The sequence below is a fragment of the Acomys russatus genome, chromosome 3 (genome assembly GCF_903995435.1).
Source record: "Acomys russatus chromosome 3, mAcoRus1.1, whole genome shotgun sequence".
Classification (NCBI taxonomy): domain Eukaryota; kingdom Metazoa; phylum Chordata; class Mammalia; order Rodentia; family Muridae; genus Acomys; species Acomys russatus.
Genome location: NC_067139.1, coordinates 26,361,946 through 26,388,557, shown reverse-complemented (window position 1 = coordinate 26,388,557; position 26,612 = coordinate 26,361,946). Strand labels below are relative to the sequence as shown.

The 26,612-nt window shown below is 46.3% G+C and overlaps 1 protein-coding gene across 1 annotated transcript; it reads left to right on the top strand.

Moving 5' to 3' along the window:
* Nucleotides 1-356: 356 nt before the first annotated feature.
* Nucleotides 357-13,884, top strand: Tbc1d7 (TBC1 domain family member 7). The gene is made up of 8 exons (XM_051170551.1): nucleotides 357-524; nucleotides 1,814-1,964; nucleotides 2,920-3,000; nucleotides 7,101-7,288; nucleotides 11,068-11,205; nucleotides 11,568-11,713; nucleotides 12,577-12,706; nucleotides 13,730-13,884. The coding sequence occupies exons 2-8, from the start codon at nucleotides 1,853-1,855 to the stop codon at nucleotides 13,814-13,816; spliced, it is 882 nt and encodes a 293-aa protein (XP_051026508.1). The 5' UTR covers nucleotides 357-524; nucleotides 1,814-1,852; the 3' UTR covers nucleotides 13,817-13,884.
* Nucleotides 13,885-26,612: the final 12,728 nt, after the last annotated feature.

The window sequence follows — 26,612 nt, the reverse complement described above, 5'->3', positions numbered from 1 at the left end:
AAACCAAGGATAATCTTCACCCAACGAGGAGGATAAAACACTGGCTGGGGGTATCCCGGTCCCCACTGGTCAGGACCAATGCGGCCGGAGAAGAGCACTCTAAGCATGCACGGCCGCAAAGAAGGGCAGACGATCATCAGGGTCTCGGGATCAAGAGTAAACACCTGCTGATGAGGGGCAGACACTGAAGCACCCGCACGCAAAGACCCTCAGCCTGCTACTACCTCTCAGCTCTTTCGGGCGTTACTGCTTAAGCGCCGGAGCGTGGGAGGAGTTTCCTGCCCATGCCTTCTGCGCATGCGTATTCTGTGCAACGTCACGTCCGGTGACGGGTAGCGGCGACGCAGAGCGTGCGGCTGCGGCCAGGAAGTCCGGCGCGGTGTCCGGTGGCATTGCTCCCCTCGCTCACTCGGCCCGACACTTCTCGTTCCGCCTGCCTGCCGGTGGCTCCGCGTGCCCGGTCTGCTCTCCGATGCCTCCCCGGATCTCTTAGTCTGAACCCGGGCGTGTTTGCACTGCTGGAGGTGAAGCGTACATAGTCGGGAGATCGGGGCCTGGGGCTTCACCGGGTGCCGGCACCTTTCCCGCAGGTGGAAGGCACCTTGTCAGGAATTGACAGCAAGTCCTTTGGGGCGGTGCCTTTGCTATTACAGAAAAGAAAAACCAAAATTTCCAGACTTTGCATTTTAATGCTTTGGATTTTTAAAAACAGCTATTAAGAAAGCATGGAACTCTTTAAAAGCAACACTAAATTCTAAATCGTTTTTTCAAAAGTGAATTCTAATTTTTCCTGTGACAGAATCTGTTCAGATGACCCCCCCCCCCCCACACACACACGTACCGTCAAGTAATCCGCCCTGCCCTGGTCACTGGGGACGTGCGTGGGGGTGGGGGCCTTTTAGTAGCTCAGAACTTTATTCTTTGCAAGAATATTTGCATTTTTAGTGTTTGCTTCACTAAGCTAATTTGATCTTTTCTGGGTTCACCAGTAGAATCATGAGAATTGTTCTGGAAGAATGGTGGGCCTCTGATATGCTCTAAGTGCTCATGCCATGTTTTAATGTGGTGTCACACTTGTCATCTGGTCATCTGTTTACATTCCTAACCGTCTTCTGGTTATACGTTAATATAGTTTATCTGTTGGAGGTTTCATATTTTGATATATTTGGAAGAATTGTGTTTACAGTAGAAGAAAAATAAGGGCAGGACTTGTTGCCCATTTTAGAAAGCACAGCTAAGCAAAACAAAGGAAATTAAAGACACCTAGAATCCTAATAACTCAAGATAACTGTTGTTAACATTTTGGATTTCCTCTTATTAGAAAAATAATAATGTGTATCTTGGACCAGGAGTGGTGGTCCACACCTTTTATCCCAGCACCCAGGAAGCAGAGGGGAAGAGTTCGAGGCCAGCCTGAGCCACTTCGTGAGACTAGTTGTAAAACTGGAAGCAGAATCATTGTAGTTACCATTGCTTACCTAACACCCTGCTTATATGACATAACTTGCCTGCTTTTCCATTTCATCTTTTTTATTTGAACATTTACAGTGGCTACAAGTTATTTCATCATACTAGGGGCTCTCATAAGGAAAGAATGACCCTAGCACCTTCATTCTGTGCCATCTGTTTCAGTAGCTTGGAGAACAGCATACTTATATCTTGTCTTTGACCAAGGTACATAAGGAAGGTGGGATTAGGGTTGTGTGGATTTAAAGATTTAATGCTCCTTGCTTAGGGACAGGTGATTTATTTATTCAAAAGGCAGAGAAAAATCACTTAATGTCTTTCAGATTATTTTTTTCTTTGGTTTTAGGCACACTAAAAGAAAAAAAAAACCCTCTAAGAATGAAACATGACTGACGACTCTCAGAGGAACTTTCGTTCAGTCTACTATGAGAAAGTCGGGTTTCGAGGAGTTGAAGAAAAGAAATCACTGGAAATTCTCCTGAAAGATGACCGTTTGGGTTCGTCTCACCTGCATAACCTTATTGGTTTACAGTTACCAGGAACATTACCTTAAAGGACTCAAAGCAGCGCTTGTCATTTGATATATATATATACATATACACATATATATGTATGTATATATGTGTGTATACACACATTTTTTAAAGTGAAATGGACACATCAGAGTGGTGTAATTTGAGAAGAGTTGAAGGTTTTTCAAATTCACTGGAGCAGAAGGTTTTGCAAAACTTCTTATAAACTGACACTGCTGAGTGTGGTGATGCAAAACTTTCTGGCATTCAGGAGGCAGAGGCAGGTAGATCTTTGAGTCCAAGGGCAGCCCGGTCTCCATGGAGAGTTCCAGGACAGCCAGGGGATACATAAGGCATCCTTACCCTTAAAAAGAAGTCAATACTATTTTTTTAAATTAAGCCTATATATTTCCTCTCAATTTCTAGATGTATCACCATGGTTTCTAGGTAAACTCTACAAGAACCCTGGGTATGATTTTCTTTTGTGGAAGATAATCCTTTACTACACATCTTAAGCCAACAATAATAAAAGCTGTTGTTACACACAGTAAAACAGAGCCATAGTATAAAAACAAACAGGCGCTTCTTATTGTTGGCAGAGCTGGGATGGAACTTGGGGCCTAGCACATGCTAAGATGTGCTCTACCACTGAGCAACACCGTGTCCCCACCCAGTCCCATATTTAGTAAGTAATGTTAACACTAGAGGGAATGTAGTAATATATGCAAAGTACATGTCTGTGCTGCAAAAGTGCTCTTGTAGATAGCTTGATTGTGGAAGACCCGCTTAGGAATGAGACCTTTCCTAAGTTTGCTCATCATGTGATGCCTTTCTCCTCAAGGCGTGTCTGAGCTAGACTTGCAGTTTTGGGAAATGGACCTGCACTATCAGGTGCTGTGAGCCCACGAGACGTTTCTAATTGTTCTTTCTCTCTCTTTAGACATCGAGAAGCTTTGCACGTTTAGCCAGAGGTTCCCTCTCCCATCCATGTACCGTGCTTTGGTATGGAAGGTGCTTCTAGGTATGAGACCCAGGCGGTGAGGGATTTAATTTCACATGTATTGAGTGGGATCCTTTGTCACCTTACAGTCTCAAAAGGAGGATTTGCTTAGATTCTTTGCTGACTGTTGGGTCTTTCCCAGGAGGCCCAATTACTGCTCACTGTAAAAAGCCTTTAGGTTGGTGACTTCGGCAGAAATATATTAACAATTATTCTTGGAGTGTCTGCTTATTGGTGGCAGTGGAGAAGATAGTATTTGTTCCTGAACTAAAGCCTTTGTGCGCTCAGGTGTCTGGTGGGTCTCTGTGGTCACTACCTGCAAAAGCAATGGCAACTATTGTAGTTTTACCCATAGCATTTTTCCTTCTTAAATCTTTTTTTTTCTTTCTTTCTTCCTTAAATATTACATGGAGATTTTGTGGCCATCAAAATCAGTTCCACTCAAGCATACACTTTAGGTGGCCATGTCATCTGGCAAGAACCTTGGGCTTGGAGAAGGGAGAACTGGACATCTTTACTGTCAGTGGGGTAACGAGGAGGAAGACCACAGTGGGCTCCAGTTTTGCATCTGTCAAAAGACATCTTGACCTAAATTGCTTTTAGGTTTTAGCCTTAAGTGCATTGTACTCTGTGACTCTTGGTAGCAGAAGTGCTGATGTTACGGAACTAGCCAGGCTTACTAGCAAATGCCTGGATCCCTAGCCTTTGGAAGGTCTTTCAGAGCTTGAGGCCCTGGGCTGACTTGTGAGTTTCTGGAAAGCCTTGGCTACAAAGGGGAACACTCCTATCTCCATAAGAGGAACCATATCGACAAAGGATTGAAGAATGTGATTTCTATGAGTGTATCTGAATGGAGAGGGTGAAATGGTCAAAGAACAAGTAGAGAAGAGCTTCCTCACTGGTGTTCTGTTTGCACAGAATCATGGGTTTAGTCATTGGTCTGTACCACAGTTAATTGTATTGCTCCCTTACTGAGATACATAAATGTATCTTTAGCCTTTGAAATAAAAATGATATGACAGATTTTCTTTTTTTAAAATGGATTTAAAAAAAAAAGATTTATTTATTTATTATATATACAGTGCTCTGCCTGCATGTAAACCTGCATGCCAGAAGAGGCTATTAGATCACATTATAGATGGTTGTAAGCCATCATGTGGTTGCTGGGAATTGAACTCAGGACCTTTGGACGAGCAGCCAGTGCTCTTAACCTCTAAGCCATCTCTCCAGCCCCAACAGATTTTCTTAAAAGGAGGAATCAGAGTTTGTTTGTGCCTTAAAATGTGTGTGAATTCCAGAGCTGGGCTGAGTGAGGAGGAGAAGCGGCTGAGCATCTGCCCTAAGCAGCTGGCAGCATTCCTTTGAGCCCAGGATTTACCCCATCACTGCTGAGCCTGCTGGAGCATCTAATCCCACTTGTTATCACCCTCTATTTCTTCCTGAAGCAGCTGGGGTTCACTACCTGTGAGACAGGGTGAGGATGGAGCTTGAAGAAGAATATGAACGACCATTGGGTACTGGGCATTGATGGGTTCCGTCACTACTTTAAATAGTTTACATAAATTATATGTAGGAATTATAGAATTCTCCTGAGGGAAGTCTACCTATCCTAGATGGATACAGGCCCTGGGAGCCTAAAACATTCCTAATGAAGGCCCGTAACAGGCAAAGAATTAAAGCTTATGTATGTAAAGCTCACTTCAAGGGCAAGGGTGAGGGGGAGTGCTGGATAACAGACCTCGTGCTCTGTTTGTAGTATATTTTCAGAACCTGATAAATTTATAGCCCCCAGTCTGGCCATGTCATATGGAGGGCATAAGGGAATACAAGCTATCCTAGAAGGCACTCCATGATGGCTTCTTGTTGCTGAGGACCATGGCAGCTTTTTAGGCTCCTTTGTGTCTGCTTAGGTGTGTGGTAACCATTCACAAAAGTCATGATAACTGTTCTAAGTTTTCTTGGGTTTTTTTTCCCCCTGAATTTTACATAAAGACTCTGTAGTCATCAAAATAAATTCTTTCTAAGGGTGCATTTTAGGCAGCTCTCATCAGTGTCCACTTCTGGGATGTTCTGTGTCTTACTAATGGGAAATTGTTAGATTGTGTATGTGGCACTTCTTGAGTGCCAGGGCTCAACTGACTGACTTTTTACCTCTGCTTTTCTTACCTTTGTTGTTATCTAAGCCACCGTTGTTTTTCTGCTGTAGGTTAGAGGCACAAGAAGTGCAGAGCTGTCACAGTATAAAGGGCTCTTTGGCTTGATTTGGTTGCCTTGGCCTCTACTATGCTGCCTCTCTAGTACCATTTTAGGGAAATGCCAGAGAGAACTGTTGGGATAAACTCGTAGACCCAGGCTTAACAATTGATGTTCTACTGCCTATGGCAGGTTCAACTATAGATCTTCAGTCTGTACCAGCCAAGAACAGGAGGGCATTTAAGTGTGTTTCCTTGACTTCTCTGAGAACCTGGTACAGAGCCCCGCAGACACATTGGCGTTTACATCAGGGAAGTGCCCTTGGGCATGTTTTATGGCTGAAGACTGTTGAGTTTGTCTAGCTGCTGCTTCCCAGAACATTCTTTAGAATAATTGGTCTGTGGGGTTTTGTGCCAAAGGGAGTCACAGTCAAGTGAACTTGCATGACATGCATGTGTCAGACATTCATCTGAGGACTTTATGAGTTTGTCTCATCATCACAGCAACTTGTGGACTTAGGTATTATTATCTCTGATTTTCAGAGGGGGAGAAGATGAGGCACAGGAGACAGGGGGAATTTCTGAAGATCTTCAAGTCAGTGAACTGTGGTTAGACCTCAAACCCAGTAGTCCTGACTCCAGAGTCTCTGACTTGGACAGCCTCATTACGTTAATGGGGCTGGAATAAATAAAATGAAAAAAATTGCTTACCTCAAGATGAGCCTTAACAATGCATTGGTACCACTCTACAGTCCATTTTCTTAGGCCAGTGCTTGGGGCTCTGATTCTCCAGGGAACACTCGGTGTTGGGCTTGTCTGTCCCATTTCCTGCCTCTGCTAGATGAGGACACAAATGACACCAATGTTGTGATAGACTGAAACACTGGGAAGTCCTGGGATTAGCTGACCTGAGACTGGAGCCCTGTGCCACTGAAGACATGGCCAGCGGTCTTCCCATTGTTGTCACAATGCCATTTACTAATTAAAAATAAAGAAGGGAAGCCAGTGAGATGGCAGTGAGTAAAAGTGCTTGCTGTGTAGGCTCAGCAGCCTGAGTTCATTCCTCAGAACACACCTAAAGGTGGAAGGTGAGAGGTGACCCCTCAAAGTCGTCCTTCACACACACACACACACACACACACACACACACACACACACACACACACACACAGAGTCAGGTGAGAACTGACCCCTCAAAGTGTATACATACACACACATACACACACAGGTGAGAACTGACCCCTCAAAGTCGTCCTACACACACACACACACACACAGACAGAGTCAGGTGAGAACTGATCCCTCAAAGTGTACACACACACACATACATACACAGTTAGGTGAGAACTGACCCCTCAAAGTCGTCCTACACACACACACACACACTGTCATTCTAAAGCCTAATGAGCAGGCAACATACTTAAGTCACGACTATAAAGTATCAAAGAAATGGAGGATGACCTTATTGACGAAGACCACGGACCTGCTTTGCCCCAGTGATGGGGTATTCTGTGCATGAGTTTTAGCTGAGAAAAGGGTTCAATAAGCTGGTCTGAGATGTAGGAGGCCAAGTGCTGGAGATGGAGAGCGGCCTCAGGAGCTAAAGATGCTCTCAGCTGCGATCCGTGAGTGGAGTCAAACCATCGTTACGGTTGATGTGGTTATTGTCTTGAAATTATGCCACATGCTTGTTTAAAGGCTTCTGTGGTGCCGTCTCCTTTCTCTCTAATATCAATGATGTACCAGCTCGCAAAGCTCTGAACACATAAGATTGTTAGAGTGAGAGTTTTTGAAAGGGAATTTACATGGTCGTTATTTGTGTGAATCTCAACTGTGGGGGCCGCTTCTCACAGGATTCTTTCGGCTAAAGGAGGGATTTGGGTGGGTGTCTCAGCATTTGCCCATTTCCTGTCCCGCCTTCCTGTGTAGGGATCTTGCCTCCACACCACGACTCTCATGCTCAGGTGATGGCCTATCGCAAAGATCAGTACTCCGATGTTCTTCATGCCCTCACAGTAGTTCGCTTCATCAGTGACGCCACCCCTCAGGCTGAAGTGTATCTTCGCATGTACCAGCTTGAGTCTGGGAAGCTGCCTCGAAGTCCCTTTTTTCCGCTGGTGAGTGGTCATTCTCCTTTGACATTTAACTCAACCCCTTTTTCTTAAATTACTTTGGTTGTGAGCCTAGCCTTTAATGGCTGAGCCATTTGCCAGGAGGTGGTGATGCTCACCTTTAATCCCAGCACTTGAGAGGCAGTGGCAGGTGGATCTCCGTGAGTTCGAGGCCAGCCTGGATTACAGAGCGAGTTCAGTTCCAGGACAGTCAGAGCTGTTACATGGAGAAACCCGATATCAAAAAGCCAAAAAAACTAAACCAAACAAAAATTACTTTTGATTTTGTCTGTTAATGTGTTTGCAGAGGTGTGGCTTGAACCTAGGTCCTCATGAATGCTAGGCAAGAGCTCTTATCACTGAGCCATGCCTCTAAGACTTTATTTTTGCTAGCTTCCATTACGTAATGTTTTGTCTTAGAAACTTTCAGTGGGGCCGGAGAGATGGCTCAGCAGTTAAGGGCACTGACTACTCTTCTAGACGACCCAGGTTCAAATCCCAGCACCCACATGGCCTATTGCAAATATATATATGGAAAAATTAAATTATATATACAATTTACATGTAAGTTTATATATATGATGTAAGTTTATATATATAATATATATCATATATTATTTACAGCATAAATATAAATAAGTGGTTATATAAAATAATATATAAATATATTATACATATAATACATTAAACAGTACATATTTATTGGTTATATACAATTATTCATATACAATTTATTTATTACATTTACTATATAATTAATTAATTAATTAAAAAAATTGAGGCAAAGGCTCACTCTGTCAGCCTGGCTGGCCAGGAACTTGTGACTTAGACCAGGCTGGTCTGGTCTTGAACTCACACAGCTCCATCTGCCTTAGTGCTGGGATTGAAGGTGTGTAGCACCCACATGGAATTTTGGGATATATAAATACCCACCCTATTATTGTTGTTGTTATTATTATTATCACCTAAAATGTTTTTACTGCTCTGATTGCCAAATAGGGTTCTTGAATTCCTGAATTCTTCCTTTTCTGTTAGTTGGCTCCATCTGTAAGAGTTTCCCTTTCCATTGTTTTATCGATGCCAGTGTGGATGTCTGTTAATGGCCTATAATCTTTCACTGCCATTTTTTTTAGTGTTGAAAATGCTCTAGCTTTGCCTAGTAGAGCCTCTTTTATCTGACACCCGTGTCTGTCTGACACGTTCACTGCTTCAAGTGTTTCCTGAGACTTTGGCCCAAAAAGATGCCCCAGGATCAGCTTTTGTTTCCTCTGCTGCAGCTCTGGCCTGAGCCTTTGTTTCTGTCCTCCTGGGCTGTTTGCTCTGAGGCTCTCTTGGTAGGCAGAAGTAGGAAATATATATATGAGTATCTATATACATCTATACGTGTTCATCCAGCCAATTTGTCTCTCATTCTTTTATATACACATACACACCACACACACATGTATATGTATATATAGTGTTTGTGTGTGTGTATGTGTATGTATATATGTAGAAAAATATAGATGCTGTGCTGCTGTGCTGAAACCCAGAGCATCACATGTCAGACAGGTACTCTTCTGCTGAGTTACACCCCATCCTTTATACATTAGTGTATATCTTTCTATATTATAATACAATCCTGGGTTCGCAATGATAAGTTCAATTTCTACCCCATATTACAAGTTCACTTGAGCCTTCCCTCTGACAGTTGCTGATGTTAAGAAGTTCCCACTGGCCTAAGGCATTCGCTTCTGGCTTATTTTCCTGTACGTGCCGACAGTGCCAGCCACCTCTAGTTGCTTTCCTGCAGGTGTCTAGGTAGTTTCTCTATTTGGCTAAAGCAGAATGAATTTTTCTTTTTCTTTTTCTTTTCTTTTTTGTTTTTTTTGTTTTTTGTTTTTTGTTTTTTCGAGACAGGGTCTCTTTGTAGCCTTGGCTGTCCTGGACCCACTTTGTAGACCAGGCTGGCCTCGAACTCATAGCAGTCCACCTGCCTCTGCTTCTCGAGTGCTAGGATTATAGGCATGAGCCACCACACCCAGCCAGGATGAATTTTTCAAGCAAGGATTTACTTGCAATCTTTGATTATCTACAGAACTTGTTTTTAATGAAGATGGAGCTTTGAGTGAGGTGTGATGTCACCACCTCTAACCCCAGTCCTTAGAGGCTGAGAAGGGAGGATCTGGAGCTTGAGACCAGCTACATAGTGAGATCCTGCCTCAAAACATAGGGGACCTATTTTATATCTGACTTATTATGTATCTTTATAGATGTAGGAAGCTAATGATAGAATGCCTGTGACAAATTAGTGCTAATAAAGGCCATCCGTTCACTCTTACAATTACATTTATGAAGCAGGCCAAAAGCCCAAATGTTAAGTGGCTCTTAGGACAGGCTCATTTTCCTGTCACTCAGAGGCAACACTGTGACACTGATAGAGCCACATGGGCTCTGTGGTTCTGGGACTGAATCTGTGCCCTCCTGGGCGCCACATCCCTAGCCCACCTGCGGTCCCTGACTCACCTTTACTGAGTGGCCCAGCTGCCCTTCTCCTTCCTTAGCTTCCCCAGCAGCTGAACCTGCAGGCCCGAGGCAGGAGAAGGGCTGTGAGTTCTTGAATTACATGCTGAGTAAGGTTAGCTATTCTGTTAGTATAAGGAATCTAAATCTGTTACTGGCATGCCTCCCATCTCGTCCCTACCCACCGGTCCGTGCTCTGAGCCCACCTTCCCTGCAGTCTCAGGTGCGCTTGCTGTCTGAACATGGTGCCGGCACACCCAGCCCCCTCTTTTGCTATTATCTGCTAGAATGAGCTTGTAAGTTCTTAGCTGGAGCACAGCTGGGTGAAGGACATTAGTCTTCCCTTGACTCGGCAATGGGATTGGGAGCAGGCAGTGACATGCAACCTGCAGAGTCACCAGACCAGGCCTAGGCCTGGAGAGGAGACTTCCTTTCCTCCTTGCTCCTTCTGTGTCCCTCAATGCTGTGGTAAACTGTTGAGAGAAATACATTCCTTGTAGTGCTAACTCTGCGACTCCTTACATTTTGTGGATATTAACGAGCTGAAGGAAAGCCTAAGAATGGGCTGCTTTTTGTTAAAACAGGAATTTTCATTTACCTTCAGGCTTCTCAGAGGGAATAGAAAGGTGTTTCTTAATTTCCCTTTAACCTTAAACGTACCAAACTACGAAATCCTAGGCAAAAATGTAAGGTTTCTTGGTTTGTTTTTAGTGTTGATGGCGATGTTTGAAAACAAAATAACTTTTGAAATAGAGTTTGTTTTATAATATTCCTCTGTTGAAAATTACTCAAGGGTTTATTTTCACGTCTGAATATTAGCAGATTTGAGAAATGTCATTCTTCTCCTAAAATTCTGATTCTAGGGTGTTTAAACTTAAGTAGAAGAGCATTCTAAAAGTATGTGTTGAAGCTTTGACATAAATCAGATGTTTTGTGAGCCCATTTGGAGTCCCTCTGTATTTATAAGCTCTGCACTGACACATTCCAAAATAGTTTTTGTCATCACACCCCTTTGAAGGAACCCTGATCTAGCATGGGGCCTGGCTGAGTAGAGAGAGACCCTGCCTTGCCTGTGCTTGCAGCAGACTCCACACAAAAGCCAGCTGTTGCTCAGCCATGCTGACTCCCATGAATCTCCTCACTGACACACTCTGCCTTCTGATCCCGAACTGACTTATTAATGTGGCCTCTTGAGGATGCAGGGGGCAGTGCTACAATTCCAGGAAAGAAATATGTCTTCCCTTCTGCTGCCGGCCTCTTGAGATTTATTATTAATCTTTCAGGAGCCAGAGGATGAAGTCTTTCTTGCCATTGCTAAAGCCATGGAAGAGATGGTGGAAGATAGCGTTGGCTGTTACTGGATCACTCGATGCTTCGTGAAACAGTTAAATCACAAGTACCGGGATTCTTTACCTCAGCTGGTGAGGTTTTAGGGTTGTTGTTGTTGTTGTTGTTTTGTTGTCATCTTGTTCCAGCTTGAACATATGTACACTCACACACATAGGAACACATAAGTACATTACCCTACACCTGGGCCTACCTTGTTATTTGTGTGTCTGCAGCTCCATATTTGCAGAACTTCTCGATTCATTCAGATAAACTGCTGGCTTTCAGTTCTGACTTCCTGTTAGTACTTGTGAGATTTTTAAAACTTCTCATTACCCTTTCTCAATTAAATCAGAGTCTAAATAGGTGTGGGGCCTAGAATTATAATGGTTTAAGTCCTTAGGCGATTCTGATTGTAACTCAGATTGACAGTAATCACTTGCTATGTAATCTTTAGCCCAAGGCTTTTGAACAGTATTTGAATCTGGAGGACAGTAGGCTGCTGAGTCACCTGAAGACGTGTTCTGCAGTGTCCACACTTCCTTACGGTCTCTGGTTCAAAAGGTGCTTCGCAGGATGCCTGCCCGAGTCCAGTTTACAGAGGTACGTGTTCCCCCACTGCATACTGGCAGTGTGGAGTCGGAAGGAGATCCTGGCCCCTCATGTGATCACCCCTCAAAGTTGGAGTTGGCTTCAGAACAAGAAAGCGATTCAAAGCTACGTTTCCTAGCAGTTTCTGTAATGTGGTCTCCTTTTTGTTGAATACATGGCTATGAAGACTGCGGGCCTCTGGGTGCCTCCAGGAGTTGTGTCTGAAGCAGTGTGCAGCAGCCTGAGTGGTTCCGTTCCAGACAGGTGTTGGATCCTAACGGACAGACACCTTTCTTAGACTTTTCATGATAGCCTCAAACGAGCTGAAGGTCACCAAAGACAAACTTTGCTTCTCCATTCACTTTGAGACACATGTTAAGACAGTGGTTCTCAACGTGTGGATCTCAACCACTTTGGGGTCAAACAACCCTTTCACAGGGGTCACCTAAGACCATCAGAAACACAGATATTTACACTATGATTCATAACAGTAGCAAAATTACAGTTATGAAGTAGCAACAAAAATAATCATACGGTTTGGGTCACAACATGAGGAACTGTCGCAGCATTAGGAAGGTTGAGAACCACTAGGTTAAGAGAGTTTCTCAGTCTGAGTCCACAACTCCAGGTCTTTGTGATGTTGTTTTGAAGAAAGGAAGTCAGCATATAGGAAGCATTAGAGGTAAATGTAACACTATTCTATCTAGAATCTGCTCAGAGGTTCATTTGTCCTGTTGTTGGTACTGATTATTTCAGAGTTATTCTTTGAAACATACACTTAAAATGAGTGTAATTTGGTTTTATTTTATAATCTGAGATGTCTGGGTAACATCAGCTTTAAAGTCCTCTAATTTGGTGATCTCTCTGTTTTCTAGGGTCTGGGATAAAGTTATAAGCGGATCCTGTAAGATCCTAGTTTTTGTAGCGGTAGAAATATTATTGACCTTTAAGATAAAGGTCATGGCACTAAACAGTGCAGAGAAGATAACAAAGTTTCTGGAAAATGTGAGTACTTGGTCTCCTTAGACTTGGGTTCTGGAAATGAAGGCAGCTTGGCAAGCCAACCGTCCTATTGTGTATTGTTACTCTACTAAAGCATTTTGTTGTGGTTGGTTTGAGCTGGTGACTTGGACTATAACCCACACTGGCCTGGCATTCTCTATACACCCCATGTTGGCTTCCAGTTCTCAGTAATCCCCCTGCCTCAGCCTCCAGAGTGCTGGGATTATAGCCAAGCACCCTACTCCTGGCAAGAAGAAATAGTTCTTTTTCCTTAACAGCGTTGCTTCTCTTGGGAGGCTGTTGGTCTGCATGGCAAGCCCTCTGCCTGCAGCATGCCTCCTGAGGGTGGAGGCTCATCCTCAGGGAGCCCAGCAGGAACCTGAGGCGTGTGAGCACCATTGGGCTTCCTTAGGCTTTCCCTGCCCTAACTGCCTCTGGTGTGATCCTAGCTGGATTGGTTAATGTGCCTGAGTACTGGTGTGTCCTGGGAAGGCCTCAGTGGCTCAGCTCCTCCTCCCTCTCCCTGGGAAACAGTAAAGAGACTGAGCCTGCATAGAGTGAGTACACTGTGGAGTAGACTCAGAATCCAACTCCCCCCCAAACCCCAATTAGCCAGCTTTAACATGTGAAGTGTGTCCAAGTAAATAATAAGAGCTAAGGGAATGTGGATGTGTTCATTACGTGAATCATTGTCATTATATTAATTAGAGGCCAACAGTGCCGGGTATGTGCCAAGTGAGGGCTATCTTCTGTCACCCTGGGAACAGCCCTGTGAGTTTGGGCCATTGTTCCCTGCCGAGAGAGCAGTGCTGAACCGTAGGCAGCTGAGTACTTGTCCGGGGCTAAGTGTGAGTGGGCAGGGCTGCGTGGCACCAGGGCTACTCAGTGTGTCCCCAGGAGCATTATCACTTCACATCTGCAGTCACCCTCCATAAACAGGAAGCTCTCATGGAAACAGGTCTGCGACAGAGGGTGAGAGAAGAAACAAACACGGGAATTTCACTCGGGCTCCTTTGTTCTTCACAGATTCCTCAGGACAGCTCAGACGCCATTGTGAGCAAGGCCATCGACTTGTGGCACAAACACTGTGGGACCCCGGTGCATTCCTCCTGACAGCCCATGACTTCATGGGCAGTCTGCAGGCCCTCCCTGAGCACTTCGTCCATGTCACTTGGTCTACTAACTCGTCATCTTGCAGTGGTGCTCAAAATGCAATATCCTCACCCTCACCCCACCCAGTAAAATAATTTAATCAGAATACCTGGTGTAGCCATGTTGGAATCTGCATCTCTTGGGGACACCGACATGCATCTCTGGGGTCGTGTCTTAAGGGGGTGATTAGGAAGTGCCTTCTGGTCGTACACGGCTCAGTTTAGGTGCAGCCTGGGTATGCTCGTGGATGGCACAAGTGAAGCGCTGCCCCCCTCTAATGAGCACCAAGCACGTGTTAGCTACTTAGAAAGGCCCGTTTCTGGAAAAAGAACAGCTTCCTTTTCTTGACATCTTGGATTTGGCTTTTGCCTTCTGTTGACCTAGAATATGTGTAAGTGTGTGCTAATTGCCGTTTCATGCTCGGTCTTGCTAAACTGGCTGAAAAATGGTCTTTGCATTTTCTTATATGTTCCATGCTCTTTGTGCCAACTAGAATGAAGTCTTTTCTATACCTCGCTTTCTGTAACTCAGTATGAAGCTGGCCCTGAACTCCTGGCAGTCCCCCTGCCTCAGCCTCCTGAGTGCTGGGGTTACTGTCATGAAGCTTTTATTAAATAAAACTCTTCTGCATTTGCCTTGTAGGAAAGAGCACTTGCTTGGTATCTGGGGGTTTCTTGGTGTTTTCTAACAAATCACTGAATGTCAGGTGGACTTCCCAGAACCCTCTGCTACCACAGGATTAGGAGGGATGACACGTTAGGGCTAATAGCTGATGATCCTTGGGCCACGTCTGTCACATAGTGGTCACCGTTCATGAAGCCTTTGGTGGCTTTGAGGGTGGTGAATGAAATGGGCCCTTGTTTCAGATTGACTCTGATCACAGTCCTGTAAGAAACGGAGGGAGAAAATCAGAGTTTTTGCACCATCCCCCTACACAGTGGTGGAGGGAGATGATGAGATTACAGTCCCTCTGAGAAGCCAGTCCCTCCCTGACGTGTGATATAGCTGGCAACAGAGTTGAAGAGAAATGGAGCCACCAAAACCAGCTGGTCAGTGAGTACAGACAGCCAGAGTCTCTTAAGAGGGACTAGGAGCTCTGCTCAGAAGAAAACCCTCTGGACACACACAGCTACATGCAGTTCATATTTTAAAAATGATTCTCTGCCAACCATCTATTTAGTAACGATCCCAGTAACCTGAAAAGCTTTGGGGACATAGGGAGAAAACATATATATGCAAAGGAAAACCTGCCCTAGTTACCTTCTTCCTAGTGATTGAGGAGACTATGAGGATCCGGCAGAGATATGATAAAGAACTTGCATTCCTTCTCTTGTGCGTGTGCATGTGTGTGCGCATGTGCACGTGCAGACGCGTGCAGGTACGAGTGTGCTTGGCTACATGTGTAGAGGCCAGAGTCAACCTCTGGTGTCCTCAGGATGATCATCCACCTTGGTTTTTGAGACAGGGTCTCTCACCTAACCTGGAACTTGCCTACTAAGTAAGCTTGGCTAGATGGACGTGAGCCTCAGGGATCCTTCAGCCTCTACCTCCCCAGATTGGAGATTTCAAGCACATGCTGTCATGTTCAGCTTTGTATCTGGATGCTGGGGGTGGCGCTTGCATCCTCATGCATGCATAGCAAAAGTTGTATGGACTAAGCTATCTCCCAACATGGGTTACTTTTCTTCAGTGGTCACGTATCATTTGAACACTTTTTGTTGTTGTTGTTTAGTAAAATAGGTATGGTAAAATCCACTGCTGTTAGGGAATCCCAGTCCCAGGAGCTGTAAAAGAACTAGCAATGTCTAAGCTGGAGAAGAGGAGTTGAAAGTATGCAGCTCTGGGTGCTGGGGAGGTGGACTTCTCCGAGTGGGTGTGAGGAACCAGGCAGGACCTGTGGCTGGGGAACAGACTTGGGGGCTGCACCTACTCTTCCCCACTGCTCCCTCAAGGTCTGGGGCTCTCATGTGGAGGCTCCTGCTGTACTGCGTGAACCCACACAGCACCTTGCATGTGTGCACTGTCAAACCCAGCTTGGTGAAACCTGTCCATAAAGGATAGAGAGGGATTTTTTTTTTTTTAAAGTGAGTCAATGTGACACCATGCATATTTTTCTTATTAGAAACTAAATAGCCAAGGGCTCTCTGAGAACTGTATGAGAGCTGACAGCACGCAGGGCCCCACTATTTCATGGTGGGACTATCTGGAGAGAGCTTGGGGTTTACCTTCTGCCTCCTGCCTTCCACCTCTAGTAAAAATGCCCCTGTATTCTCTTTCTCCAGAACATAGTCAAGATGTGGGGGACTGTTGGCTCCACATTAAAGGCCAGGGTGCTCGACACAGCCGGGGCTAGAGCTCTAATGGGGATTCTCCGTCGTCTTCGCAAAGCTAGGATTTACCATGATGAACTCGGTTCTGTTCGGTCTCCTCTAGAGTCTTTAAACACAATGACAGAAGCTCAAAACCCACTAGAACTGAAGACATAAAGGAAAAGGGATGTGTGTGGGGGTGTGTGTGTTGGGGAAGCTGGTGTATTTGGTTTGTGTGTGTGTGTGTGGGGGTAGTTGTATATATATGGGATGAGTATGTGGTGTATGTGTGAGTCAGTATGCATGTGGAGTGGAGCTGATGTCTATGTGGTGTGTGTGTGTGGGGGGGTAGGTGTGTAGGTGGAATGTGTATTTGTGAGTGTATATGTCAAGGGGGGCTGGTGTATGTGAGGTCAGAGTGTATGAATAGGCAGGTCTATGTGTACAGTGTGTGTGATGAAGCATGTGGCATGTGTACGTGTGTTGGGTCTATGTACATGTGGAATGTAGGGTAGATGTACAATTTTGGTGTGTAAGTATGCCTTGTCTATGTGGGGGTCTGCGTGTGTGTTGGAACATGTGTGGCTTTTCCCTTATGACAGTTGGTACTTTGAAGGAGGCAGCGCGGTGCAGAGACTTCGGATGATCTGCTTCTAAATGTTGCCCCTCCATCTGTGTTGTCCTAGCCACTTGGTGTCTGCTCTCTTAATTCCCTTTATTGTGACGTCAGTGTGAACTCGCTCCTTTATGAGCAGCACCGAGCGAGCGCTGGGTTTCTGGAGCAGATGCCTGGGGCCTGCCCTCTGGGAGCCGATGACAGATTGGAATATAAGCAGTAACCGAGTCTGTTTCCTTCTAGAAGCCGAGAGTACATTTCACCTCCTGAGCTGGCACACAAGGGAAGGATACACTGACTCTGGGATGCAAGGTAGCAGTGGAAGAGGTGTCAGCACAGGCTTCCGGTAAGGGGCAGGGCGGGAGCCTCTGTGCTCTTCCCTGGTTCTGAGCCCGTCACTCAGCTTAGTTTTCCTCAGCCTCACGCTTGGACTCTTCTCCACAGCCTACTGTGTACATGATGGTGCGCATCACACATGGGCACCGAGAACACCAGGTCACATCTAGGTGTGGTGGTTCACAGCTCCACTCCCAACACTCTGGAGGGGAGGGTAATGAGTTCAGGGCCTGCCTGGGCTAGATGAGACCCTGTCTCATGACAAACATAAAAATTAAGCAAAAGGAAAGCAAAAGGCCCAGAGCACCCGGGAATATGAATGCCTGCAACCCACAGTCAGGTAGGGAGAGTGTGCCTAGATCCTGTCTGCTGAGCCACTTTACCCGTCAAGGTCTGTCTCAGCCTGTCTATCCCAGAAGACACCCTTGTGAACTTCTGGACCGAAAGCACACTCCACTTCCTCTGTGCTTCTAGTGTCTAAGACATCATCCATTTTTGAAGGACTGGCTTGGGCTATCAAGCCAGGGCCTTGTGCATGGTGAGCAAATGCTGGTTCACTAATTCCTATCCTTAAACATAAAGAAACAGATACACTTAAAACCCTTTGTGTACATATGGTGTGTGTGTGTGTGTGTGTGTGTGTGTGTGTGTGTGTGTGTGTGTGTGTGTTTGGAGGTGTATGTGTGCATACAGGTGGAGGCCGGAAAGCAACCTCGGGTGTTGGTCCTTTCCTTGCAGCTTGTTTGGGACAGGCAGAGACTCTTGTTTGTCACACTGTACACAAGCTGGAGAGCCCTCAAGCTCCTGGAGTGTCTCCTGCCTGACACATTATTGTGTCCAGTTTACATGGCTTCTGGGAATCTGAACTCAGGAGGAGTTCATGCTTGCAAGTGCTCTACCCACTAAGCCACCTGCCCAGTTCCTTACAGATATCTGTAAATTGACACCACACAAACAGCTCGTGCATGTCTGTGAGGGTGTGATGGAACAACTCAGTATATTTCTAAAGTGTGGGACGACTGTATGAGAGTCATTGGCATATTCACTACCGTAATACATTGATCATTTCTCTATGTTGGGAGCATTGAAAATTCCCTCTACTGCCTTAGGATGTTTAGTTGTGGGTTACAATTATCTTGTGCTGTAGAACTCAGAAGCAACCCCCTCTTACTCAATGGCACCCTGGTACTAATAGCTGCCCTTACTCACTTGGTGTGATTAAACTTTCCATGTTTCCCAAGACCAAGCTGCTTCAAGCCAGGGCTATGCCTGGCATCCCAGTGGTCCCTCCCTGATGCCTACCTTGGACATAATGCCTTTGTCTAGAGCCACGCACCCTCCACCCCCCGAAGGGTGGGCATTGTTCAGGTGTTGGGTGGGTGAGCTAAAAGCTTCTGTCTCTGGTTCTAAGACAGCACATTTCTGTGGTGCATATATGGCCTCTGAAGCCGCTCTCTTGCCTTGGTTCTTAAATCTGTGGTTCTGATTTAGCCATGGGCCAATCAGTACCCTCCAGGCCACTGGTGAGCCTACATCTGCACAAGTGGGGAGTGTTCCTTGTGGCAAGGAGGACACCTTAAAAGCCTTGCACTCTGTTCAGCATGCCCGCTCATCAGATACCTGCTTTGCAGGGCTGAGGGATCAGGACTCCTGCTCAGCTGTGTCTGAGTGGCTTGTTCTGCACCATTTACTTGTAATTTCCGCCAACTACTGTAGCTGGCCAGCCAGCCCTTTCTGGGGTGGGAGCTGGTGGGAGGAGACATAGAGAGGGAAGTATTACACTGCAACCCTGGCAAACCATTTTCATGGCTGGGTCTGCCCTGCGAACATTCATAAGAAGTCGGCTGAAAGCTGGGAGGTGGGAGGTTAGAGGCCAGCAGCAGGCAGCAATTTTGTGTGTGTGTGTGTGTGTGTGTGTCTGTCTGATTGCATGGGGGTGGGGCAGGGAGGTTAGGGCATGGCTTTCCAGGGTACCTGGACCCAAACTGGGGTTGCCAGACCATATGACAGTTGAACGAACTCGAGTCGAAGCAATTAGAGTTGTGGCTGCTAAGGGTGACCGATCACAGGATTGCAGAGAAGGCAAGTCTAGGCCTGAGGAATGTCAGAACCCAGGGAAGCCTGCAAAGGAAGCCTGCTGACCAGCCAGCAAGGAGATAAGAGAAGGGAAGTTCCGGGTGCACAGCGGGTGAGGGAGGTCACTGATAAGTAGGTCAGGCCAGGTGTTCCTGCTTCCTGGCTAGAAGATGTTCACTACCTCTCTTTCCCTGAGTTGAAAACGCCTTTATGTGGTGACTGTACAACCTCTAAGCCAGGCTCTTGGCTTGATTCTTAAGTCTGTGGGTCTGGTTCAGCCATGGACCAATCAGTAGCCTAGGGGCCACCCGTGACCCTGCCCTTATCTGTTCATCCAGGGTGAAAGGCACACTTAGGCAAACAAAGATCCATCCTACACTCTGAAGATGCTTTACTGAAAGAGGTGTTAGGACCACCCACATTCCAGAACTAGGTGCTCCCCAGTCTGCTTTCAGCTACTCAGCACCAGAGCCATGCCATCTCCAGCCACCAAATGTGACATGAGTACCCTTTGAAAGATCCCCACCATCACAGCCTGCTCTCTCTCTCTCTCTCTCTCTCTCTCTCTCTCTCTCTCTCTCTCTCTCTCTTCTCTCTCTCTCTCTCTCACACACACACACACACTCTGACTCTTCTACCATATCTGCCTCTCTTTGCCCCCATCTTGTCCCCTCTCCGAGGCACCCTCGCATCATCCATAAGTCTGTTGCATGGTGTGACTGTGTGGTACCCCTTCCATCATCCAAACCCTAACAACAGGGGTCTCCAGTTTGGGCATGGATGGACTTTGCTGATTCTGATCTCACATCACAGGCCTGGATGGGGCCCAGGGGTCCACGATCTGTGCCTCCACGAAGATTCCTGCCAAAGCTGCTTGGGAGCCACCATATGTATAGCAAGTACTGCCGGGCATGCAGATTTTAGCTAATGGGAGACTTAACCCTGCTGGCTAAAGAATTTATTCAGAGAAGCACCTGTCAGAGCTGTTTTCTCACTTTATATGACTAGGCTACGTGTGGCAGTGCATGCCTCAAATCCTAGCAGATAGAAGCAGGAAGATCAGGAATTCAAGTTCGTCACCAGGTACATAGTTTAAGGCTAACCTGGTTTATGTGAGATCCTGTCAGACAGACAGACAGACAGACAGACAGACAGACAGGTGATAGAGAGACAGAGATAGATATATGACCAGCCTGACCTCATTCCTAATGGCATATGAAGGACTTCAGACTAGGAAGAGAAGTTCCGCACCACAGAGGAGCGATGTTCTTTTTAGACTTCTTTCTCCCCACCAGGTCACAGGAAGTGGTTTCTGATAACCTATCACAGATCTCATCTCCAAGGATTGCTATTGGGAATTGACCCACCACTTTACTGCCCTTTAACTAGTAACCATCTTCCCCTTCTTTCTTAATAAGCAGATCTGTTTACAAGACTTTCAAAGGATAGAAGGTGACAGCAGGTCTTTCAGAATAATTTGTAAAAGACTTTTATTAGTTTGGAGAGATGGCTCAGTTGGTAAACTGCTTGTCTCCCAAGCCTGGGGACCTGAGTTTGGGTCCCCAGAACCTATGGAAAAAGTGGGGCATAGTGGCGTGTGCCTATAATCTTAGTGAAGGCAAAATGGGAGGCAGAAACAGGTGCATCCATGGAAGGCAGCAAACAAAGTGCCGGTGAGTGAGTGACCTGTCTCAAATAAAGGATGAAGGCATGGCACTCTGACCCTAAGATGCACCATGCATGTATGCACCCACACCCTCTCTCACAGGCGCTTGGAAGATTTACCCAGATGGCAGTTGAGCTTGCCTCTTAGTTCTAAGCTAGAACCCATAAGCAGTGGCTGGAACTTTAGAAGTCATCTTGGACTGTGAGGTAACCTTAAGGATAAAAGTCACATAATAAGGGCTAGGTAGGGCAGAAAAATGGATCTGTGATGCAGATTGTCAGGGAACCATCATACTAGCCCTTCCCAGCCTACCTCTAGACTTCTTTGACATTAAAAACAGACCTCAATTGGTCTTAGTTAATGTTAGGTGACCTTCCAGCTACTGCTGAAGTGACTCAGCAGAGCAGATGCAGTTTATCAGGGCAGATGGTTGAAACTGTCTAAGCCAGGTATGGTGTCACAGGCTGAGGCTGAGACAGAAGACCTGCAAGCTTGAGGCCTGCCTGGGCTATAGAGTGAGTTCAGGACAGCTTGGGTTACTGGATTCCTCCTATCTTTGTTTTGTTTCGAGACAGGGTTTCTCTATGCAGCCCTGCCTGTCCTGGAACTCACTCTGTAGACCAGGCTGGTCTCAAACTCAAGATATCCACCCCCTGAGTGCTGGGATTAAAGGCGTGCACCAGCACCACCTGGCCTAAACTCCAGTCTTAAACAGTAAAAAGAAGTGTTGGTCTTGTGGCTCAGTGGTAGAGTACTTCCCTAGGATCAATCCTCAATACTGAGTCAACGGCCTTAAATTCAACCCCCCAGTACTACAAAGAAGGATCCGCATTCAGTCCTCAACACTGATTCAAAGGACCTATGGTCAAGCCCAACACTGAATAAAAAAAGAATGCCTCCAACTGTCCCCTTCCTGATTGTCCTTTGTAGGTCTGGGAACCAGGCAACTGGACCAGGCCAAGAGGCTGGAATTCATGTAGCTCTGCTGTCCTATGTTCTGTCAGCCTAAGTCCCCTAGCCTGTGAAATGGCAGTAAGGGATAGAGGCGTCCAGCACAATGTCCCAGAACATCATGTAGGGCTGCATGAGACCCTGTCTCAGGGAGAAACAAAAAAGGCTACATTTCCTGACAGAGGGCTGGTGACATGAAAGCCTCACAGTGTCTGGCCGGGGGTGGGGAGTGGGGGTGGGAGGGATAGGGGGGTTGTCCCTGCTTAGAACAGCTGCTGTGTGGCCTGTAGCCTGCTTGCATTCCTCACTGTGGCCTGGGCTTGGATTTTAAATTGTGATATGACTGAAGTCACGCCAGTGTGGGCACAAAGACCTCCAGTCAGCTTCCTTGTCCACTTACTGTCCTAAAAAATGGAAATGAGTGTGATGTGCACCTGCCGGTCTGTTTGGTTTTTGTTTGTTTTGTTTTGTTTTGTTTGTAGCATTAAAGCTGGAACCCAGAGCCTCTCACATGTTAGGCAAAGCCCTCTACCACTGAGCTCTATTCCCCAGTCTGTTTTTTACCTTTCATCTGGGAACAGGGTCTCAGAAAGTCATCCAGGCTAGCCGTGAACTCACTCTGTAGCCCAGTCAGGCTTTGACTTGCGATCCCTTTCCTTCAGGCTCCTCATTTCTTAATGGAAAGAGGTGTGGAATAGCAGGGCATAGTGGGGAGGAAAGGCCACCATATAGGAGGTTCTGCAGTGATTGGCTAAGTCTTCCCTGCTCTTTGTCCCCATTCTTTTCGTTAGAGCCAACTTCTGTAATCCCAAAGCAAGCATTTTATTGAGTATGCTTTTCTACAGAAAACGAAGGGGGTCTGTCCTGCTGGCTCTGTGCCTGTCACCAAGCCAGGAAGATAGAAGTGAGGAGTGCTAAATTGACACAAGGGACACTTGATGCCAGGAAAGTATGGATGGGTAGCCATGGGGTGAGGGCAGGGCCTGGGTCTGGCAAAAATGATAGCTGGTATTTTTAGAATACCTTGAAGCCAGGCACACACCTTTAATTGCAGCACTCAGAGATAGAGACAAGTGGATCGCTATGGGTTTGAGGCCAGCCTGGGTCTGTACAGTGGATTCCAGGTCAGCCAAGGAGATGTTGAAAGATCCTATCTCATAAACAAACAAACAAACAAACAAACAAACAAAAAAAAAAAAAAAAAAGAAAAAAGAAAAGAAAAGAAAAGAAAAGAGTGGCTTGGAAAGGGAGCCCCAAAGGCAGCACACAGCTGGCCCAGGGACAGCTTCCTGCCCTGGCTTGTGCTGTTTGAATCCTAAGGTGTGCATAGCCAGCACACTGGGAGTGGTTGTGAGCCCCTGAGCCTTCTAGAAGTTTCTGGTACAGCGCTGAAAGGTCCAAATGTACTTGCCTGGCAGGCACAGCTGGCCTCCCAGGGTTCTGGGAACTGGCTGTGGGGCTGCTGAGGGAGAATAATCTGCTTGTCCTGATTGTGTGCATGGTGGCAACTTCTGCCTGCCCAGCCGACTTGATTAAGACCTCTTCCAGTCACCCAGCAGCTTGCTGCTCTCTTCCTGCCTTGGCTGTAGACTCAGGCAACACCAGGACCTTGTTCAGCATTACTTTTTTTGTAGGTCATAAATATCACCTGGCTGTCAAGTCCTGTAAGTCCATGGACAAGAGCCTCATCTCAGTTTCAGGCAGACTTGAGCGAGTAATATGGGGTCAGGATGAGGCTGAGGGACTTATCTTTCCTGGTCCCTGGTGTTTAGCTATAGCTGCACAGAGGGACTGCTCTGGAGCCAGTACTAGACATCTATGGAGACCGAGCCAGGAGACAGTATGCTCTGGGTGAACAACTGGGCTGAAGTTACCTCATTGCTGTGAGGAGGAGGACATGTCTTAAGCATCACATGAGTACTTGAGGAGGACAACATCTTAAGAGGGTAGCTCTCCAGGCCCGTCCATGGCAGACAGGGACAGAAGATTCACTGAGAGATGCTGGTACTTGCAAGTGGCCTGAGGGGTGAGCTTCCCCAAAGGACCTGGTAAGAGGTTTTGTCTTCTCAGGACTCAGTTTAGTATTTTAAAAACTATCATATTACTGGTCACGGTAGCACACACCTGCAATCCCAGCACTCTAGGAAGCAGAGGCAGAGGCTGGTGGATCTCTGTGAGTTCGAGGCCAGCCTGGTCTACAAAGCGAGTCCAGAACAGCCAAGGCTACACAGAGAAACCCTGTCTCAAAATAACCAAAACCAAACCAAACAAACAAAACCAAACCCCCCAAAACACCACCACCACCAACAAAACACAACAACAACCAACCAATCAAATAAATGAACAAACAAAAACACCAAAAAACCAACCAACCAAAAACCTCTATCATATTGCTGGGCATGATGGTCCGAGAGACTGAAACAGGAGGATTAGCTGGACCACATAGCTGGGCCATCCTGGGTTATAGATTAAGACCATGTCTCAAACAAAATACCCTTCAAAAACCTCAAACCACGCCTGTCTCCAACTCTCTAAGTATGTTTGAGAACATGTTATGTAAGCTGGGGAGACTGCTCAGGGGGTAAAGTGCTTGCTGCACACATATGAAGACCTGAGTTTGGAGCTTTAGAACCCACATAAAGCCAGGCATGGTGTCAGTAATCCCAACAGTTCTACAGTGAGGTGGGATGTGGAGACAGGAGAATCCCCGTAGGCATCCAGGGCCTGTGCAGCAGCCAACAACAGAGCCAATCTCAAAAAAGGTGGAATGTGAGGACCGACACCAAATGTTGACCTCTGACCTCCACTCATGCTCATTGTACACACACACACACACACACACACACACACACACACACACACTAAAAATAGAACATGTAATTCAAAAGACCTCACTTTGAAGATGAGGAAACAAAAGTGTGGAGTAATTAAGTGACATGGACCAGCACTACTACCACTTAGGGAAATGCAAACAGATACGGGGATGAAGGCACCAGGCTGCCTCTGCTTGTTGAGACTACACGACCAGACCCTTTATTCCCTTTCTTTGGAGCTCTTTAAAAATCTTTTTCTTCCCAGCCCTTTATGCCCACAGGAAATTGCATCCAGGTTTTTCAGGTGAGACTTACCAAAACCCAGAGAGCTCTGGGAGAGGGGAAGGGTGGGATGAGGGACACACATGAGTAGAAGGGGAGATCCTTATACACCACACACTCTGTGCCGCCCGGAGCCACTCCTGCTGTGTGCTTCTCGGCCTTCCTGGGGAGACAGGGAGCCTGGAGCTTTACTTCTGGCTCCAGCAGCCCCGTTCCATTCATGTAGCTACTGGGGGGTTGGGGGTGGGGACAGTGGTGGGGGTGTGTGTGTCCCAGTCACAGCAAGTGACCGGTTCTCTGAAGCCTGTGCCATAAGTGTGGTTCCTAGCCCAGCTGTAGCACAGGCCTTGGGAGTACCACCCAGCACAGGATCTGCCTGCAGCCAGACTTACTGAGTCCTCAACGAGAATCCCAGGTGATTCTGCTACAAGGCTTAATGCAGGCCAGTCCCTTGCTGGCCTTCCCTCCGAAAGCTGCTTTCTCATATCGCTGGCTCCAGTGTATGAGACCCAGCAGCCTTCCTCACCTAGATGGCAGCCCTCGGCTTCTCTTGTGCCCTCAGAGGGACAGCCTAGCAAAACCAGAAGGTGACGTGAGAGAATGCTTGCTTTGCTCAACGGACACTCAAGTCCTCAAGAAGCTGGTGCATATACAGTGGTCTGTCGTTTTGTCTGTTTGTGGAATTCCAGGACCATTCCTATTGCGAATCTGTATAAATAAAATAGTCAATTCCCTGGTATAAAACAGTACGGTATTTACCTGTGATTTCTGGACATCCTCCCGTATGCTTGAAATGATATATTAGCACCTGATGCAATGTATTTGTGTGTGTGTAGACACCATAGTGTATGGTTTAGGAAACAGTGGCCAGGCAATGCTTCAGTACCGATGCAGTCTCCCTTATATTTTTGATCCAAAGGTGGTTGAACCCTCAGATAAAGAGAGTCCACTGTTCTCAAAAGGCAAATAAATATACACCCTTTGTTTGGCTACAGAGACACCCTAAAGACCCTCAGGCTATCAAGCTGTCTGATACCTAAACCAGCAAGATGCCTGAGTGACTTACCTAAAGGCTAATTTATATTCGCTCCCCAGACTGTTCAGGGACACAGGTTTGGGAGATTTTTTTTTTTCAAATATCAAAAATGGCGGAGGCTACAAACGTTCTAGAAAGTTCATCTATGGGCAGCAATGTTGCCCCCATGCCCGAATGCTGCCAGGAACATGAGCTTGCTGATCTCTCCAGTAACTGGTGATCTCCTTCCCTTTCCCTTTGCCAACCCTTCCCCAGCCCAACTATTTTTGGTGGCTCCTACTAACAGGTGATAAAACAACACAGCAGTCAAAGCTGGTTTTTTGTTTTTGTTTTTTTTTAACTTTTTTTTTTTTTTTTGGTTTGTTTTTAAAGAAACTGCATACATCATCAGAGAGAAACAATAATTTAAATACCATGCAGTTTCTGTATGTACAAAACCTAGGCCACAGAGATCCAGTTTAATTTATATTCTATGTACAGCATCTAGCATTTTCCTCATACAGCCGTCATCTGTTAGGTTAGAGCCCGGGAGGGCACGGCATCGACGGTCACCACACTCACTCACTCCTATACAAAGACGAACTATATACAGACACCAGGAAGCAACTGGAGAAAGCAACCTGCTTGGGGGAGGAACAGACTCATGGGAGGAAGAAGTCATCAGAGGTGACC